Source organism: Tachyglossus aculeatus, chromosome X2 (genome assembly GCF_015852505.1).
Source record: "Tachyglossus aculeatus isolate mTacAcu1 chromosome X2, mTacAcu1.pri, whole genome shotgun sequence".
Classification (NCBI taxonomy): Eukaryota; Metazoa; Chordata; class Mammalia; order Monotremata; family Tachyglossidae; genus Tachyglossus; species Tachyglossus aculeatus.
The window spans coordinates 20,811,792-20,828,356 of NC_052100.1; the positions used below are offsets into that span (position 1 = coordinate 20,811,792).

General features: G+C 44.6%; 1 protein-coding gene across 6 annotated transcripts in view; it reads right to left on the reverse strand.

Moving 5' to 3' along the window:
* Window positions 1–16,565, reverse strand: part of CACNA2D2 (calcium voltage-gated channel auxiliary subunit alpha2delta 2) — a 579,266-nt gene that overhangs the window by 383,468 nt on the left and 179,233 nt on the right. For all 6 annotated transcript variants that reach the window (XM_038770682.1, XM_038770688.1, XM_038770684.1 and 3 more), the window contains exon 3: window positions 12,380–12,496. In XM_038770682.1, the coding sequence (XP_038626610.1) occupies window positions 12,380–12,496 (117 nt within the window). The remainder of the gene's footprint in view (window positions 1–12,379; window positions 12,497–16,565) is intronic.

A 16,565-nucleotide genomic window follows, 5' to 3' on the forward strand; every position in this document is an offset into this window, starting at 1 on the left:
AGGGAATGTGTCTGTTTAGTGTTGTATTGTACTCTTCCAAGAGCTTTGTACAGCGCTCTGCACACAGTAAGCACTCAATAAATGAGTGAATGAATGAACTTAACTTCTCTGGGTCTCAGTTACCTCATCTGTACAATGGGGATCAAGACTGTGAGGTCCATGTGGGACAGGGACTATGTCCAACCTGATTTGTCTTGTCTTATGCTGTGTCGTCTCTGACACATAGCAACTCCATGGACACATCTCTCCCAGAACACGCCACCTCCTCTGCAATCATTCTGGTAGTGTTTCCATAGAGTTTTCTTGGTAAAAAAAATGGAAGTGGTTTACCATTGCCGCCTTCCGTGCAGTAAATTTGAGTCTCTGCCCTCGACTCTCTCCCATGCCGCTGCTGCCCAGCACTGGTGAGCTTTGCCATAGCAGATTGCCTTCCCCTCTCTAACCACCTCCCAAGCTAGGAATGGAATGGGTTTGTCTCTGCTTGACTCCCTCCTGTAGCCAAGATCGGTAGAGTACTGGAAACTCTCCATATGTGATCCTGAGAGGGTTCAACCTGATGAATACAACTACTAATAATAATGGTATTTGTTAAGCACTTCCTATGTGCCAGATATTGTACTAAACACTGGGGTGGATACAAGTAGATCAAGTTACCTTGTACCTACCCTAGTGATTAAAACAGTGCTTGGCACATAGTAAGTGCTTAACAAATACCACAACTATTATTACTGAAGAGCTTTAAGAATCATTAACATCATCTCCCTGGGTTTGCTGAGAGGTGGTAATGCCTAGAGACAGAGGGGAAAGAGTAGATGATCCCTCTTTTCCAATCCATAGAAGAGTTTGAGGTACACTGGACTTGTGCCAAGTATCCACTGAAAAATGTCCATGCCATAAGATAAATGAAAATGCATGAAACCCTCAGTCACGTTAACATTATTAGATGGCTGGTTACATTTCACCATAAACCATTCCAATGAAGCTTTGATAGACTTGTTATAAACAGCTGATCATCCCTGATTAGATTAGACAATAAACTCCCATCCTGGCGTGTCTGTATTGTTAAATTCTCTCTTTGCAATCCATAAATTAGAATTCCAGACCTGAGAGATTGGATTTAAATTGGATTACTGGATCGAGTCCAGCATAAGAGGAATAATCAGGGGAAAAGTGAGAGATAGCAAGACATACACACACATACACATTTGGGCTGGCCAAAAAAAAAAAATGAAGACAACCAGCCAGAATTTGATTAGAAGTGAATTAAAAATATAATTAAAACAAAAACTACCAACCCCAATTAGTGAAGAAGAGGGAGCTGGGATTGACACTATTAATTAACAAAGCATAGAGATTATACCTTTAAATGTTTTCACCAGAGCCTGATGGCTTCTTTTAAAGCAAGCCTAAAGTTAATTTCCATTTCTATTGTTTCCTCCCATAAAGGGTGCTCTCAGGGAATTGCTAGGCAAGGGTAGAATTGTCTTTTATATTGTTGTATTGTACTCTCCCAAGCTTAGTACAGTGTTTTGCACACAATAAATGTTCAATAAACGGGATTGATTGATTGATTTAACAATGATAATAATGATGGTATTTGTTAAGCACTTACTATGTGCAAAGCACTGTTCTAAGCGCTGGGGGGGGGATACAAGGTGATCAGGTTGTCCCACATGGGGCTCACACCCTCAGCTCCCTCCTTTTCAATTACCACTTCTATGGGAATGACTCTCAAATCTTTGTCTCCAGCTGTGATCTTGATCTTTCTCTGCAATCACACATTTCCTCCTGCCTCCAGGAGAACTCCATATGAATGACCTCCTGGTATCTCCAGCTTGATTTGTCCAAAACTGAACTCCTCATCTTTCCTCCCAGATCCACTCCTCCACTTAACTTTCCCAACAGAGAACACCACCACCATCCTCCCCATCTCTCAAGCCCGCAATATCCATATTTCCCTTTACACCTCCCTCTCTTTCAGCCTCCTCAGTCAGTCTGTCATCAAATCATGCCATTTCTTCCTCCACAACACTTACAGGACCCGCTCCTTCTACCCTATCCAAAAGGCCACCATGCTGGTCCAGGCACTCTTCTTATCAGGGTTTAACGATTTCACAGGCCTTCTCAATGATCTCATTCATTCATTCATTCATTAGTATTTATTGAGCGCTGACTGTGTACAGAGCACTGTACTAAGCACTTGGAAAGTACAATTCGGCAACAGATCTCCTTGCCTCCAGGCTCTCCTCTCTCCAGTCCATACGTCACCATGCTGCTCAGATCATTTTTCTGTACATGTCTCCCCATGCTTCAAAAACCTCCAATGATTGCACACTCCTCTCCGCATCCAGCAGAAGTTCCTGACCATTGGCTTTAGGACACTCAATCAGCTCTCTCCCTTCTACTTAGCCACTCTCTTCTCCCAGTACACCCCAGCTCCAGCCAATCTCCTCACTGTGCCTCGTTCTCATCTCTTTCACTGCTGTCCCCTTGCTCATGTCCCTCCATCCTGCTTGGAACTACATCCTGTCTTAATACTATGTCTGATTCTCACCTTGGAATTCTTTCCCAGAGCTTAGTATAGTGTTCTGCCCGTAGTAAGTGCTTAATGAATACTATACTACCACTCCTCCTCCTCCTTCTTATCCTCCAGACCACAACTCTCCCTACCTTCAAAGCCCTTCTGACATTGTATCTCCCCCAGGAGGCCTTCCCTGATGAATTTCTAAGCCACTTCAGCACTTTCACCCACCTTAGCATTTAAGTACCTGACCCCACTAGCATTTGTACACTTAGTTTACAAAGTTTATCATTTTCTCCCATCTGTAACATTTTAGTGTGTGTCTCCCCCACTAGAGTTTAAGCTCCTTTATGATAGGGGTCATGTTTCTAATTCTATTTTACTCTCCTAAACACTCACTATAGTCACCAGGCACAGTGGGTGCTCAGTAAATACTACTGATTAGATGGATGGCCCATTGTCGAACATACTCTTGAGCATTCCAGACCCAAATAGGCAAAGAGGCTCTCCATTCACCCAGTGACCTAGAATTGTCTTGGGGGATAAGGATGGGATGGTTTCTAGGGTCCCTAGAGAATCTGATGAGGTCCCTGCTACAAAGATGATGAATTCCTAACAGCTAGTCTCAACTTTAGGAGAGGTCAGTAAGGCTGGGGAAAGAAAGGAAGGGAAGGAAGAAAGGTCACAGAAGGAAAACCCTAGGCAAATGACATGATTAGGATTGTAAATACTTATTTCAAGTTTCCTCTTTCTAGGAGTTTAGGAATCTCCTCTCTTTAGATCATCGCATCTTCTGAATAGTTCTTGGCAGCTCAAAGAGCTACAAGGCGGAAGATTTAGAGAAGCAGCATAGCCTAGTGGATAAAGCACAGGCCAGGGAGTCAGAAGGACCCTGGTTCTAATCTGGCTCCTCCACTTATCTGCTATGTGACCTTGGGTAAGTCACTTACCTTCTCTGTACCTCAGTTACCTCATCTGTACAATGGGGATTCAGACTGTGAGCTCCATGTGGGACAGGGACTGTGTCACACCTGATTAGTGTGTATCTACCCCAGCGCTAACTACAGTGCCTGGTGCATAGTAAGGACACAATAACAACAACAATAATAATAATTGTGGTATTTGTTAAGTGCTTATTATGTGCCAGGTACTGTACTAAGCACTGGGGAGGATACAAGCAAATTGGGTTGGACACAGTCCCTATCACACATAGGGCTCACAGTCTCAATCCCCTTTAGACAGATGAAGTAACTGAGGCGCAGAGAAGTGAAGTGACTTGCCCAAGGTCACAGAGCAGACAAGTGGTGAAGCCGGGATTAGAACTCATGACCTTCTGACTCCCAGGCCTGTGCTCTAGCTAGAGCCAGCAGGGATGGATCAAGTGCATAGATAGGGTAGCTGGGTATGGAATTAGCTAGTCATTGTACCTACAGAGCTTCAAAACAGTATGCCAGGCACTCCCAATGGACAATATGGTTCTTTTGGGCACCAATCAATAATCAATATCAATCAATCATATGTATTGAGTACTTACTGTGCACAGAGCACTGTACTAAACACTTGGGAGAGTACAATAGCACAGAGTAGGTAGACACGTTCCCTGCCTACAGCGAGCTTACATATTTATCGAGTGCTTGTTTGTGCTAAATGCTTGGGAGAGTACGATAGAGTTAGTAGATTCCTTCCCTCCGGGAATTTACGATTTAGAATGGGAGACATACGCTGATGTTTTTGAACTCATCATGGTGAAATTCAGAGAAGGTAACAAGGAGCCCAGCCACCTCCAGAAACTCATACAAATTTAGATGCCCAGATTCAGGAGGTTCGAGGGACTTGGACTCACTCAGGCAGCTCAAGTAGCTTTTGTAATGGCAGGACTTCTTCACATATGTAAAAATGGCCTTTCTCAATTCTGTGACAATTAAGTTAATGAGCCTTGACTTGTTCGGTTATAGAGTTATGCTGTAAACCCATACAATTGGAATCCATGGCAACGAATCAGATGGTTTCTTTTATCCTGCACACACAGTACATACGAATACATTGTTCTTCATGTAACTAATAGATCGACCAGGAACCTTGAAAATCTGAAACATTTATGTACAAGCCTGGATGTGGGGCATTCACTGGATAATGAAACACTGCCTTTTGAAAAGCTGTGTGAGAAGGAGCATGAATACTGATACAAAAGGATCTGGAGTTCTTTGAACATTCATACTTTATTGCCCAAGTATGGCTATGCAGTTCCTCCTTCAATAGACATGCACCCACTCAGCTAGCAGAAGGTGTGTCTGCTGAAATGCACCCGAAAAAACACTTCTAGTCTTGAGAGACTATGGCAGGAGCTCTGTTTCAAAAACCAACAATTGGGATCAGGCTGCTTTCAGTCAGTCAATCATATTTATTGAGTGCTTACTGTGTGTAGAGCACTGAACTAAGCACTTGGGAGAGTACAATTTAACAATATAACACATTCCCTACTGTCTTCCTGGTGCTCCTACAGCTTTCTTCCTATTTCACCAGAGCATCCAAATGTTATTATTTGCAAGACAAAAAGATAGAGCAGATGTGGGTTTTCATGCAAACTGGATGATTATTTCATCTCTGCAGGAAGAGCAGTTAATTCTATCCACCCTGGATGACCTATATCCTCATACCAATGCAGGAAATATGGTCCTCATTGGGAAGTTCCCAACCCATGGGCTTTAACTGTTCATACAGACAGTGTCTGGGTGGAAGTGGAGGGGTGTGTGTGTGTGTATGTGTGTGTGTGTACTCGGGGAGGGGGGATTGTGAATTGCTTACAAAAGAAGAGAAGGAATCTTTCGGGAGCAAATCAAAAGTAGACAGAGGCAAAAGTCAATCCTTTGATTTCCTCTAGTCATGCAAATCTCTTCTCCAATTCTCACAGGGTAAGGGCATCTTTTATCCAATCCTTGAAAGATGAGTGCCATGATAATTAGAACTCTTACCTAAATCAACCAGCACATGGGGAGGATGTGTGAGCTACATCCAGGCTGGGTCAACTCGCAGAAAGAAGCATTACAGAGCCAGAGGAAGATCCAGCAATCATGCAATCAGTGATATTTACTGAGTGCTAGTTGTGTGCAGGCCACTGTACCAAGCAGCATGGCATAGTGGATAGAGCACGGGCCTGGGAGTCAGAGGTCAGGGGTTCTAATCCGGGCTCTGCCACTTCTCTGCTGTATGGCCTTGGGCAAGTCACTTCACTTCTCTATGCCTCAGTTACCTCATCTGTAAAATGGGGATTAAGACTGTGAACTCCACGTGTGACATGAACTGTGTCCAACCTGTTTAGCTTGTATCTACCCCAGTGCTTAGTTCCCAGTGCCTGGCACACAGCAAGTGCACAACAAGTACCACAATTATTATTAAGTTATAGCAATGGTGTTGGACTAGCTCTAGGCGCTTTTACTAGATCAGTTCAGTATATTCCCTTTCTACTATCCTCTTTCTCTGATTTTCAGCATTTTCAAGCTCAGTTGCAGAAAGGCCAAGGCACCCCTTGAGAATGAAGAATCAAGTGCAAACAGCATTAACACCCAGTGGTGAGCCTGACAGAGGAGTGACCCTGTGAAGTATGGAGTGTGTAGCTGGCTGTGGTTGAGAGGGCAGATGAGGTCTGTACCCAAAACACATTGGCCTGAGTCAGAGTCCTCAGGAAACTGCCTCTCCAGGCACAGGTCCACACTAGAAATCTATGCCAACAACTACTTCACATCTCCCCAAACCACCTTATAATTTACAGGGCAGAAGAAATGCCAGGCTCCACAAAGCTTTATAGACAGTCTTGAAGTGCCTTGCTCCACAGCCTTGAATCTAGTGAATGTGGGAACAGTAGTTTACTCTGTCAAAACACCCAAGTCTGCATCCCTTGAGATGTCTTGGACCACAGGGAGCTACGCAAAGTGTAAGCTCAAAATGGAAGCCATCAATACTTGCCCTACACAACTCAAGCTCTTCTGGGAAGCAGGTGGCTGGGTCACTGGAAACTGGCCATGAATCCATCTTTTCTAGTGGATTCATCAGCTCGGGGAGGAGGGAGACTGGGAAGTCTTGGGCATTTCTGATTTTGGGACTCTGTGGAGATGTTTGGATCCTTCAAGGCAGGCCTTTGCCACTTATCCCTGTTCTGAGGCAGGTGGGATAATTTGCTGCCTTTCTCAGAGTTGATCTGTAGGTAGGAACCAGAAGGAGAGGTAAGGCCTGCTCCTCTTTATTATCCTGCTTAGCAGTCTTAATTTGGATCCTGTAAACCTACATCTGGATTTAGGGAGGGCACAGGAGTGTACCTCAATCCAAAGAGGGTGATCATAATCATTATTATTATAAACTGATACATATCTGAATTGTTTATGTGGTGCAAAACCTTACACTTTATATGAATTCTCCAGCCCACACACTTCACTCCTCTAATGCTTACCTTTTCACTGTACCTCCATCTCGTCTATTTTGCCATTGACTTCTAGCCCATGTCCTGCCTCTGGCTTGAAATGCCCTACTTCCTCATATCCAAGAGACAATTACTCTCCCCCACTTCAAAGCCTTTTTGAGGGGCCTTCCCTGACTAAGCCCTCTTTTCCTTTTCTTCAACTCCCTTCTGCACTGTCCTGACTTGCTCCCTTTATTCATCTCCCTTCCAGCCCCACAGCACTTATGTACATATCTGTAATTTATTTATTTATATTCATGTCTGTCTTCACCTCTAGACTATAAGCTCACTGTGGGCAGGCAAAGTGTCTGCTATACTCTTATATTGTACTCTCCCAAGTGCTTAGTACAGTGCTCTGCATAGTGCTCTGCACACAGTAAGCATTCGGTAAATGTAACTGACTGACTGATGGGCTGACTGTTACCTTGTAGAGCCTTGCAAGGGAAAAGGTATAAGGATTTTACCTCAGACAAAGTTTGGATAGTGCTAGTGGCTGGAAAGCCCTGGGCCCTATGGTGCCAGGTTACTATCTGCTTTCAGCTCCTGTCACTATTTTACTTAAATCATCTATTTTTCCCCTCTCTGCTATTTCTGTCATATTGCATGGCCTTTCCCCCGTCACCTCAAACCCGTTTGCAAAACGAGAACACTGTTATCATTTATATGTGCCGTTTACATATTCTATTCAAACATCACATGGGGGAAGTTCTGAGAGAAAATGTAATAATACAGCTTACAGTTTCTGTTATCACTGTTATCATCATCATTCTCATTACTGAGGACTGGAGCCCAAGCAAGCCAAACAAAATGGAAAAGTCAGGAGGGGAGTGAGCCTGGTGAGGCTATTTTCTGCCCCAATTTCCCCTTCCTTTCTCTCACCAACTTTAAACTCTAGAGTCTCCAGAGCTAGTCACTTGCAACTTCGATCGAATCTTATGAGTCAATGAGTTATAAGATGCAGCAAGCAAGCAAGCAAGGTTCTTGCTGGGCCCTGGTTCCATTTTTCATCCCCATGTCACAAACAAGTATTTCTCTCCTTAAATGACTTCTCTCACCTCCCATCTCAGATCCTCTAGGGTTCCAGGAGCAACTACCTTCTGAGTTGCCAGAGGATGTGTGCCAGGAGCTTGCTCTGTCTAGTTCATTCTTCCCTGTAGTGTATAACAGGGTTGAAACCCGAGCAGAGATCTACTTGGGAGATGTGGGTAGAATTTCAAGAGAAGTGAACGCTGTACTTGTCATTTTGCAAGTCTTTACCTTCCCCGTTACTGTTTTTCTTTCTTGTGGATTCAACATCAGCAGTAAAGAGGCACCTGGCTTGAAAAGGACTGGGATGGCTGGAAAGATGCAGAGAACCAACTCCACATCTTACCATGTGGTAGGCTGATTAATTCATTAGTTTTAGTGCCATGTAATTGTGCATCACCCACACAAACATGCAGACAGACATCTTTTGGTGTTTCAGGAGCTCCCTCTCAGTTCTGGGGAAAATTAGAGTTCCATAAGAGCTTAAATTGCAGTGGGAATTTCCATCAGGTACTAAAAAAATCCTCCCGGCTAAAAGGATTGGAACAATGGAGAAAAATATCAAAAGAGATTCTTTCCTTGAACTTCTTCAAGAACAAGATAAACACTCCCTGAAGTGACTTACTTGAAGCTCCCTAAAGGGAGGGAGGGGGGAAGGAGGAAACCTCAATGACTTTCAGAAATGTCATCCAGACTGAGATGTACTCCTATGCTGATGAGTGGAGTCAATGAAATGAAAAGGTGGCTGTTTTCCTTCCCACCCTGGTCTTACAAATGACCCTACCCTACCCTATAGCAAATAACTAGAGCAGTTTCCCACAGTGTCTATTACTACTCTCTGAGGTTCTGTGTCTTTGCCTCAGAGTCAGCAAGATGCTTTTAAGGAGCTTCATTCACTCCAGCCAGATGGCCATAGTCTGCAGAGTCTGTTTTGTTTCACTGTATTTGTTAAGCACTTACTATGTGCCAAGCATTGTTCTAAACGCTGGTTGGGCACAGTCCCTGACCCACATGGGGCTCACAGTCTAGGTGGATTAGGATTTAATCCCCAATCTACAGTTGAGGACACTGAGGCAGAGAGAAATGAAGTGACTTGCCCAAGTTCGCACAGAAACCAGTTGGCAGAACTGGGATTAGAACCCAGGTCCTCTGACTCCCAGGCCATTGGTCTTTCCATTAGGCCACACTTCTTCTCATTAGGCCATGTTGCTTCTCTGCCCAACCTAGGCCTAGGAGGTTGTGGCAACTATGAAAGACAAAAACATTGGGCTGGATGGCCCACTGTGGCATATGGATGGACTGTGCAGTGGTCTGTCCTTGAACAGCCCCCTTGCCTGTTTTGTGTAGAAGTGCCCTACTTCTGGAGTTTTGGCACCCTTGTATCATCTTTTTTCCTCTCTCGTGACCCAATCACCGGCAGCCAAACTGCCATGAGTGTAAGAGCACAAAGAAGAGGATCTCAGAAGCAAATTTCATAAGAAATTCCTGGGTTCTGAGTCCAGAGCCTTGAGGAACCACTTTCCAGAGGCATGGACTGGAGTGAGGGAGAGTCCTGCCAGATAATTAATCTTGGGAGTGGGCGGTGACCAGAGGTGATTCACTGATACTCCCCTTGCTGTCTCAGTGCTACTAAACTAGGGACCACTAGTGAATGCAGGGGTCCCTGTTTGGGCATGCTGGTTCCTGCAATGCAGGAAATAGGAGGAAAGAAATGCATTGGGAATTTCTCCATTCCCACCTCCACACAGGTCAGCAAGAATGGATCAGGACTGGCCGAGGAAGACCCTCCCTCAGAGTCGGGTGGCAGGAGACGGCTATTCCTGATGTGAAGATGTCGGCACTCTAATGGTTTTATGGTTTATTCCCCAATCCCAACTCCATCAGACTCTGCCCTGTTAAGACAATAAGCTCATTCCACTGGGACTTCTAAAGTACTCAAAATCCAAACCAGAAACCTCTCCCAAGGAAAAAAAAGCCCCCAAAACAAGACCACCAGCACTTCCCTCAAATGCAACTTCTGCAAAGTAATTAAAGAATAAAAAGAATGAGGTTTTAGGCAAACTTTCTTGCCTCCTTGACTATTATGGTTTCCCTAATGTTTGCCTGGGGAGCCACAGGCTCTGGGAAGAACAGCACCACTTGGCATTAAGAGGCAGCATGGCTTAGTGGAAAAAGCATGGGCTTGGGAGTCAGAGGTTGTGGGTTCTAATCCTGGTTCTGCCACTTATCAGATGTATGACTTTGGGCAAGTCACTTCACTTCTCTGTGCCTCAATTACCTCATCTGTAAAATGGGGATTAAGACTGTGAGCCCCGTGTGGGACAACCTCATTACCTTGATTCTACCCCAGCACTTAGAACAGTGCTTGGCACAAATTAAGCGCTTAACAAATACCATTATTATTATTATTATTATCTTCATCGCTCAGGAGCAGCTCCTGAGAGATGCATGGCCAAGGAAAAATAGCATGGGCCTGAGAGTCAGGGGACCTGGGTTCTAATCTTGGCTCCACCACTTGTCTGCTGTGTGACCTTGGGCAAATCACATAACTTCTCTGTGCTTCAGTTTTCCTCATCTGCAAAATGGGAATTCAATACCTTTTCTTCCTACAAACATAGACTGTGAGCCCCGGGTGGGACAAGATTATCTTGCATCTACTACATTGCTTGGCACATAGTAAGTGCTTAACAAATATTATTATTATTATAATTATTATCTCTCTGGGTCAGAAAGGATGCTTTGCCTTCTTTCCTTGAAGCTTTTTTAGAAAATGCTGCTGATTCTCTGCTACAGGAGGGCAGGTTATGGGAATGCACTTTCTGGACATGATGTCATGGAAATGTGTGTGTCACTCCTTAATGAAGCTTTCATAGGCATGAAGGGAGAAAGCAGACAGGTTCACGGTTGTTTCTGACTGGATCATTCACGGCCAGATTTGAGTACATTCACATTCCATCCCAAACATCAGCATAGATAAGAAAGCAATTTTCTGAGTTACAGCTTTCAAAATGGTCCCTAGAAACTAGGATCCCTAAGCTTGGATTTTCCTGCCCTCTTGCCTGTCTTCCCTCCCTCCCTTCTTTACTTTCTCTCTCCCTCTTCCCATTCTCCCTCTCTGTCTCTCCATGCACTCAGTGGAGAAGAAAGTGATGATGCAGTTGTTACTGTCCATTCGGCTGCAAACACCCAGCCCTTCCCCTAGAGAAACTCAGCTCCATTATTAGCTCATCTACAGGGAATTAACAGACCTCCTTCCCCCACAACTCCCCCCCAAAAAAGGCGGTACCAGGACCACTGGACACCAGAACAAAAAGAAGCTCAGAAAAACAGAAGGAATTGATCCCTGCAAATGAGCTTCCCCACCTAAGGGAAATTATCCAATTCCATGCCAGACACACAGGGTCCTGGCAGGAAGAAGAGCTACATCTGGGTAGCAATTTCCAGCTTCAAGCTGGAAGAAGCAGGACAAAGGTTCCCCAAGATGACATCAGAGGTGGTACTCCTACACTGGCAAGTAAGACATCTGGCTTGGTGAAACGTCAAACTCTGGAGACACGTTTGACCTGATAATACCACTGGGTAGATCTTCACCTTCGTTTTATATTGACATTCTGAAGGACAATTTGACAGACAGGAAAAGATGTACACATGCTGTGCCCCTCCCTGCCACCCCCTCCACACACACACCTTACTTCTAACATTCCTGTTGAAAATCTCCTGGCTTCTGTAAGGCCTTGGGTCTGGACGCAGACCAGACCTCTTCCCACCTCAATAGCAGGAGATAATAATAATAATAATGATAATAATGATTATGGTATGTGTTAAGTGCTTACTATGTGCCAGGCACTGTACTGGGGTGTATACAAGCAAATCGGGTTGGACACAGTCCCTGTCCCATGTGGGGCTCACAATCCCAATCCCCATTTTACAGATGAGGTAAAAGAGGCCCAGAGAAGTCAAGTGACTTGCCCAAGGTCACACAGCAGACAAGTGGCAGAGCAAGGATGAGAGCCCATGACCTTCTTGAAAGAAGAAGAAAGAAAGAAGATAAAAGGCAAGCCCATTTTCCCAAGAGGAACTTGTGGTCTCTGTTGGTAGGCCCAGGCCCAGAAGTCATGCAGGAGTCATTCATTCATTCGTATTTATTGAGCACTTTCTGTGTGCAGTGCACTGTAGTAAGCACTTGGGAGGGTACAATATAACAATAAACCATTTTGGAGGGACAAGGAGGAATATGAAAGCATTTCCCAACATTTATAAGATCCAGAAGCCAGGGTAACCCATAGCAATGTGGACTCAACACGAGACTGCACAGGAGTTTCTCCTGCTCCTTCAGGAGCCCTGCAGCCACCCCAGAGTGCTCAAATATACCCACTTACCTTCAAAGCCCGGACTTTCTTGGCTAGCAGGCTTTCGATATCTCCGGCCACTCTCTCTACTAGTTTGAGAGGCTCATTTTCTTTGATCTCAAATAGATTTCTGTTGTCATTGTAGATCTGAAAGGAAATTAAGGAAGGAGATAGTCACTTCAGGGAAGCAGGACAGCACAAACTCTTAAGACATGGCTTCTTATGTGGCAGATTGTTTTATTTGAACTCAGATCAATCCCAGGGTGCTCTGTCAATTTTCACATATTGAGAGCGTATTATGTGCTAAACGCAGTGCTAAGTGCTGGGGTAGATACAAAATAATCAGGTCAGACACAGTCCCTGGCCCACATGAGTCTCACAGACTAAACGGGAGGGAGAACTGATATTTATCTCTATTTTGCAGAGGGGCAAACTGAGGGACAGAGAATTAAGTGACTTGCCCAAGGTCACATGCAGGCAAGTGGTGGAGCTGGGACTCAAATCCGGGTCTCCTGGCTTCTTGTCCCATGCTCTTTCCACCGGGCAGAAGAAACACACTTGGTTCATGTTCTACACTCCCCTGCCCCCATTTTTTTATAAAGAAATCAATTAGACATGGTTAATAATTACAGTATTTGTTAAGTATTTACTGTGTGTCAAGCACTGTAGTAAGTGCTGGAGTAAATACAAGATAATAAGGTTCAGCAAGGGGCTCAAAGTCTAAGTAGGAGAGAGAACAGATATTGAATCCTCATTTTGCAGATGAGAGAACTGAAGCACAGAGAAGTTAAATGACTCACCCAAGGTCACACAGCAGGTACCACGTTCTAATTCTAGCTCCTCCACTTGTCTGCTGTGTGATCTTGGACAAGTCACTTAACTTCTCTTTGCCTCAGTTACCTCATCAGCAAAATGGGCATTAATCAATTGATCATATTTTCTATGTGCAGAGCACTGTACCTGGCTCTTGGGAGAGTACAATAACAGAATTAGCAGACACATTTCCTGCCCAGCCCAACGTGGGACATGGGCTGTGTCTAACCTGATTATTTTGTATCTACCCCAGTGCTTAGTTCAGTGCACAGCACATAGTAAGTGCTTAACAATTACCATAAAAAAGAGAGTACATGGCAGAGCTGGGATTAGAACTCAGGTCCTCTGACTCTCAGGCTGGGTGCTTTCCACTTGGCCACACTACTTCTCAGCTTCTCATGCTGATTCTTACCCTCAAGGTATTTGCAGTCTAGGGGAAAATTTCAGGAAGACAGCACGGCCTAGTAAAAAATCCAAGGGGCTGGTTCTCAGCCCAGCACTGCCACTGCTCTGCTGTGTGACCTTAGGCAAGCACAAATAATTGTGGTATGTGTTAAGCTCTTCCACTGTTCCAAGCACTCTACTAAGTGCTGGAGTAGACACAAGAGAATCAGGTCAGACACAGGCCCTGTCCCACAAGGGGTCTCTAAATCTAATGGGGAAACTGAGGTATGGAGAAGTGAAGTGACTTGCCCAAGGTCACAGCAGGCAGGGGCAGAGCTGGGATTAGAACCCAGTACTCCTGACCCTGTGGCCCACGCTCTTTCCAGTAGGCTACGCTGCTTCCAATCTCTCTAGGTCACAATTTCCTCATTTGTGAAATGTGATGGGCTTCCCCCTACTGCTTAGATTGTAAGCCCTGTGCAGGATAGGGACTTTGTCTGATTTAATTTGCCTTGGCATTTCCACCCTGATGTCCAGCCAAAATCTCAAACTCAACATGTCTGAAATTGAAACTTCTAATCTTTACTGTGAAACCCACTCCTCCAAAGTTTTCTTCTCTTGCCCACATCCTACCTCTGTCCTGGAACACCCTCCCTCTTCATATCCGGCAGACAACTGCTCCCCCCACCCTTCAAAGCCTTATTGAAGGCACATCTCCTCCGAGAGGCCTTCCCTGACTGAACTTGACTTTTCCTTTATTTCCACTCCCTTCTGTGTCGCCCTGACTTGCTCTTTTTATTCGTCCCCCCTCTCAGCTCCATAGCTCTTATGTATGTACTCATAATGTATTTATTTATATTAATATCTTTCTCCCCCTCCAGACTGAACTCTTGTTGTGGGCAGGGAATGTGTCTATTATAGTTTTATGTCATACTCTCCCAAGTGGTTAGAATCTTTCTCTGCATACAGTAAGCACTCAATAAATATGAGTGATTGATTGATCGAATGACTCCCAGGCCCATGCTCCTTCCATTAAACCACACTGCTTCTCTACTCTCCCTAATATGATCAATTTGCCCAGCTTTCAACAAGTAGTAGTAGTAGTAGTAGAAATAGTAGTTGTTCCAAATAGTATTTACTGAACACAGGGAGCAATGCACTGTTGTAAACACTTGGGAAGTGCAAAACAAGTAAGTGACATACTTCCCACCAGGAGACAGACATAAAATGGTTTACAAACAGAATAATCACAATAACTGAATAAATGTACCCAATGGGTATAAAAAGTGCATGAGCACTTATTCATTTATTTATTTATATTAATGTCCCCCTCCAGACTGTGAGTTTGTTGTGGGCAAGGCAATGTATCTATTGTTATAATGTACTCTACCAATCGTTGCGTGCTTTGCACACATTAAGTGCTCAATAATTATGACTGGAAGAATGAATGAATGAATGAATGAGTCCTAGAAGTGTCTGCTGGGTTTGTATGACTTGGGATGCTGGGAATTAATCAGGGAAGGTATTGGAGGAGGTGGGGTTTCAGGAGAGTATTGAATATGGGGAGGGCTGCAGTCTGTAGGATTTGAGGGAGGAGAGTGCTCAAAGCTGAGGGAACAGCATGAGAGAAGGGACCAAGGTGGGAGAGTCAAGAGCAAAGCAGCATCCTTCCTCCCCGTCTCCCTCCCCATGCCCCTTCCCTCCCAGCACAGCTTGCTTTTCTTCATTTCCATGAGAGAACAAGAAACATATTCATTCAATTAATACATTGATTAAACACCTGCCAAACACCCGCTTTTGCCCGATGCTTGGTGAGACAATGACACCTTGAATTCAGGAATAACCAGGCAAAGAGAATGGCGGGCCAAATGGGGACTGCTCCCCTCTAGTCCACCTCCTGAAGGGAGAAGGCTGGTGGCTGAAGATTAGAAACACAGCTTAAGATGGCCAGGACAAAGACTTGCACATTTATATGTGCAACTCCTCGGTTGTTTTTTTTCCCCTCGTTCCTTGATTCTCCTGAAAATATCTGATCTGAAGGGTGAAGCGAATGGTCTGTGGACAGCAGGCTTCGATAATTTGAAGGCAGTTGGAAGTAAATTTCAGCATCAAAAAGCCGAGTTCCTTTGTGTCTCTCTTCCCTCTCATCCCTCCTGGATGAAACAAATGATTTCAGAAGTTTGGGCCACACTCGGTGCCTTCTGATGCCGAGTAAAAAGATGTGCTTTTCTCTTTTGACCACCCTTAAAGATGTTCCTGCAGGCTCTCTCCCCTTGTGACAGCCTCCTTCACCTTTTTTCCTCACATTCAGAGTAAAAACACACTATAGCCCAGGAAGAGTCATGGTCTAGGCTTCAGGTCTGCCTTCTACTTTCATTTCTGATCCTGATTGGCTACAGGATTTTGGCGAAGTTACTTGGCCTCGCTGTGTCTCCATGTCCTCTCCCTCTATCCCCCCTCAAAGGAACGAGGTAGCCTGGGAGTTTTAGGGAAGGAGAGCATTATGAACAGATCAAATAATCATCAAATTGGAGTGCCCAAAGGGTTGGTAAAAGCTATCTAGTCCCTCTCTTCGTCTGCACGCTGAATGTGTACTTGGTTATCCAAAATGGATGACTTTCTCTCCTGTTCTTAAAGATCTCCACGGCTGAAGCTCGGGTCCAGTTTGTCACTTTGCTGGAGCAGTGAGAGTCAGCGCTAGAATTCACCTGAAGAGGTGACTTGGCTGTGTTGTAGTCTACTCTTAGCCTACCTTTTTTATTTTTATGGTATTTGTTAAGTGCTTACTACATGCCAGGCACTGTACTAGATGCTGGGGTAGATACCAACTAATTGGGTTGGACACGGTCCCTGTCCCATAGGGGGCTCACAGTCTTAATCCACATTTTACAGATAAGGTAACTGAAGCACAGAGAATTTAAGTGACTTGACCAAGGTCACAGGGCAGAGAAATGGAAGAGCCAGGATTAGAACCCAGGTCCTTCTAACTTCAGGCCCATGTTCTATCCACTAGGCCATG